The sequence below is a fragment of the Fulmarus glacialis genome, unplaced genomic scaffold, assembly GCF_000690835.1.
Source record: "Fulmarus glacialis isolate BGI_N327 unplaced genomic scaffold, ASM69083v1 scaffold40556, whole genome shotgun sequence".
NCBI classification, from domain to species: domain Eukaryota; kingdom Metazoa; phylum Chordata; class Aves; order Procellariiformes; family Procellariidae; genus Fulmarus; species Fulmarus glacialis.
Window position 1 is genome coordinate 1364 of NW_009218201.1, and position 312 is coordinate 1675.

General features: G+C 67.3%; 1 protein-coding gene across 1 annotated transcript in view; it reads left to right on the plus strand.

Annotated features, from left to right (window-relative positions):
- Positions 1-301, plus strand: part of GALK1 (galactokinase 1) — a gene marked incomplete at both ends in the record, with an annotated part of 1439 nt that extends 1138 nt beyond the window's left edge. The window contains one exon of the mRNA XM_009579968.1: positions 162-301. Coding sequence (XP_009578263.1) covers positions 162-301 — 140 coding nt within the window. The remainder of the gene's footprint in view (positions 1-161) is intronic.
- Positions 302-312: the final 11 nt, after the last annotated feature.

The following is a 312-nucleotide window of genomic DNA, read 5'->3' on the forward strand; positions in this document are numbered from 1 at the left end:
AATAATTGGGAGGGCGTGAAATGCTCGAGCGAAATCCTAAACCACTTGGACTTTGCCTCTGCGGAGGCAGGAGCTGCCTGCCATGTGGCCTCACCCAGCTGGCCGAGGGCTGGAGCGGGTGGGGGGACGGGCACACGGCCCGCGCTGAGCTCTCGCTGCAGGTCCCTGGAGACCATCCTCGTCCCGCTGACCGATGCCAGCTTGGCCGTCCTCATCACCAACTCCAATGTGCGGCACGCGCTGACGGGCAGCGAGTATCCCACGCGCCGGCGGCAGTGCGAGGAGGCGGTGGCGGCGCTCGGCAAGGCCAGC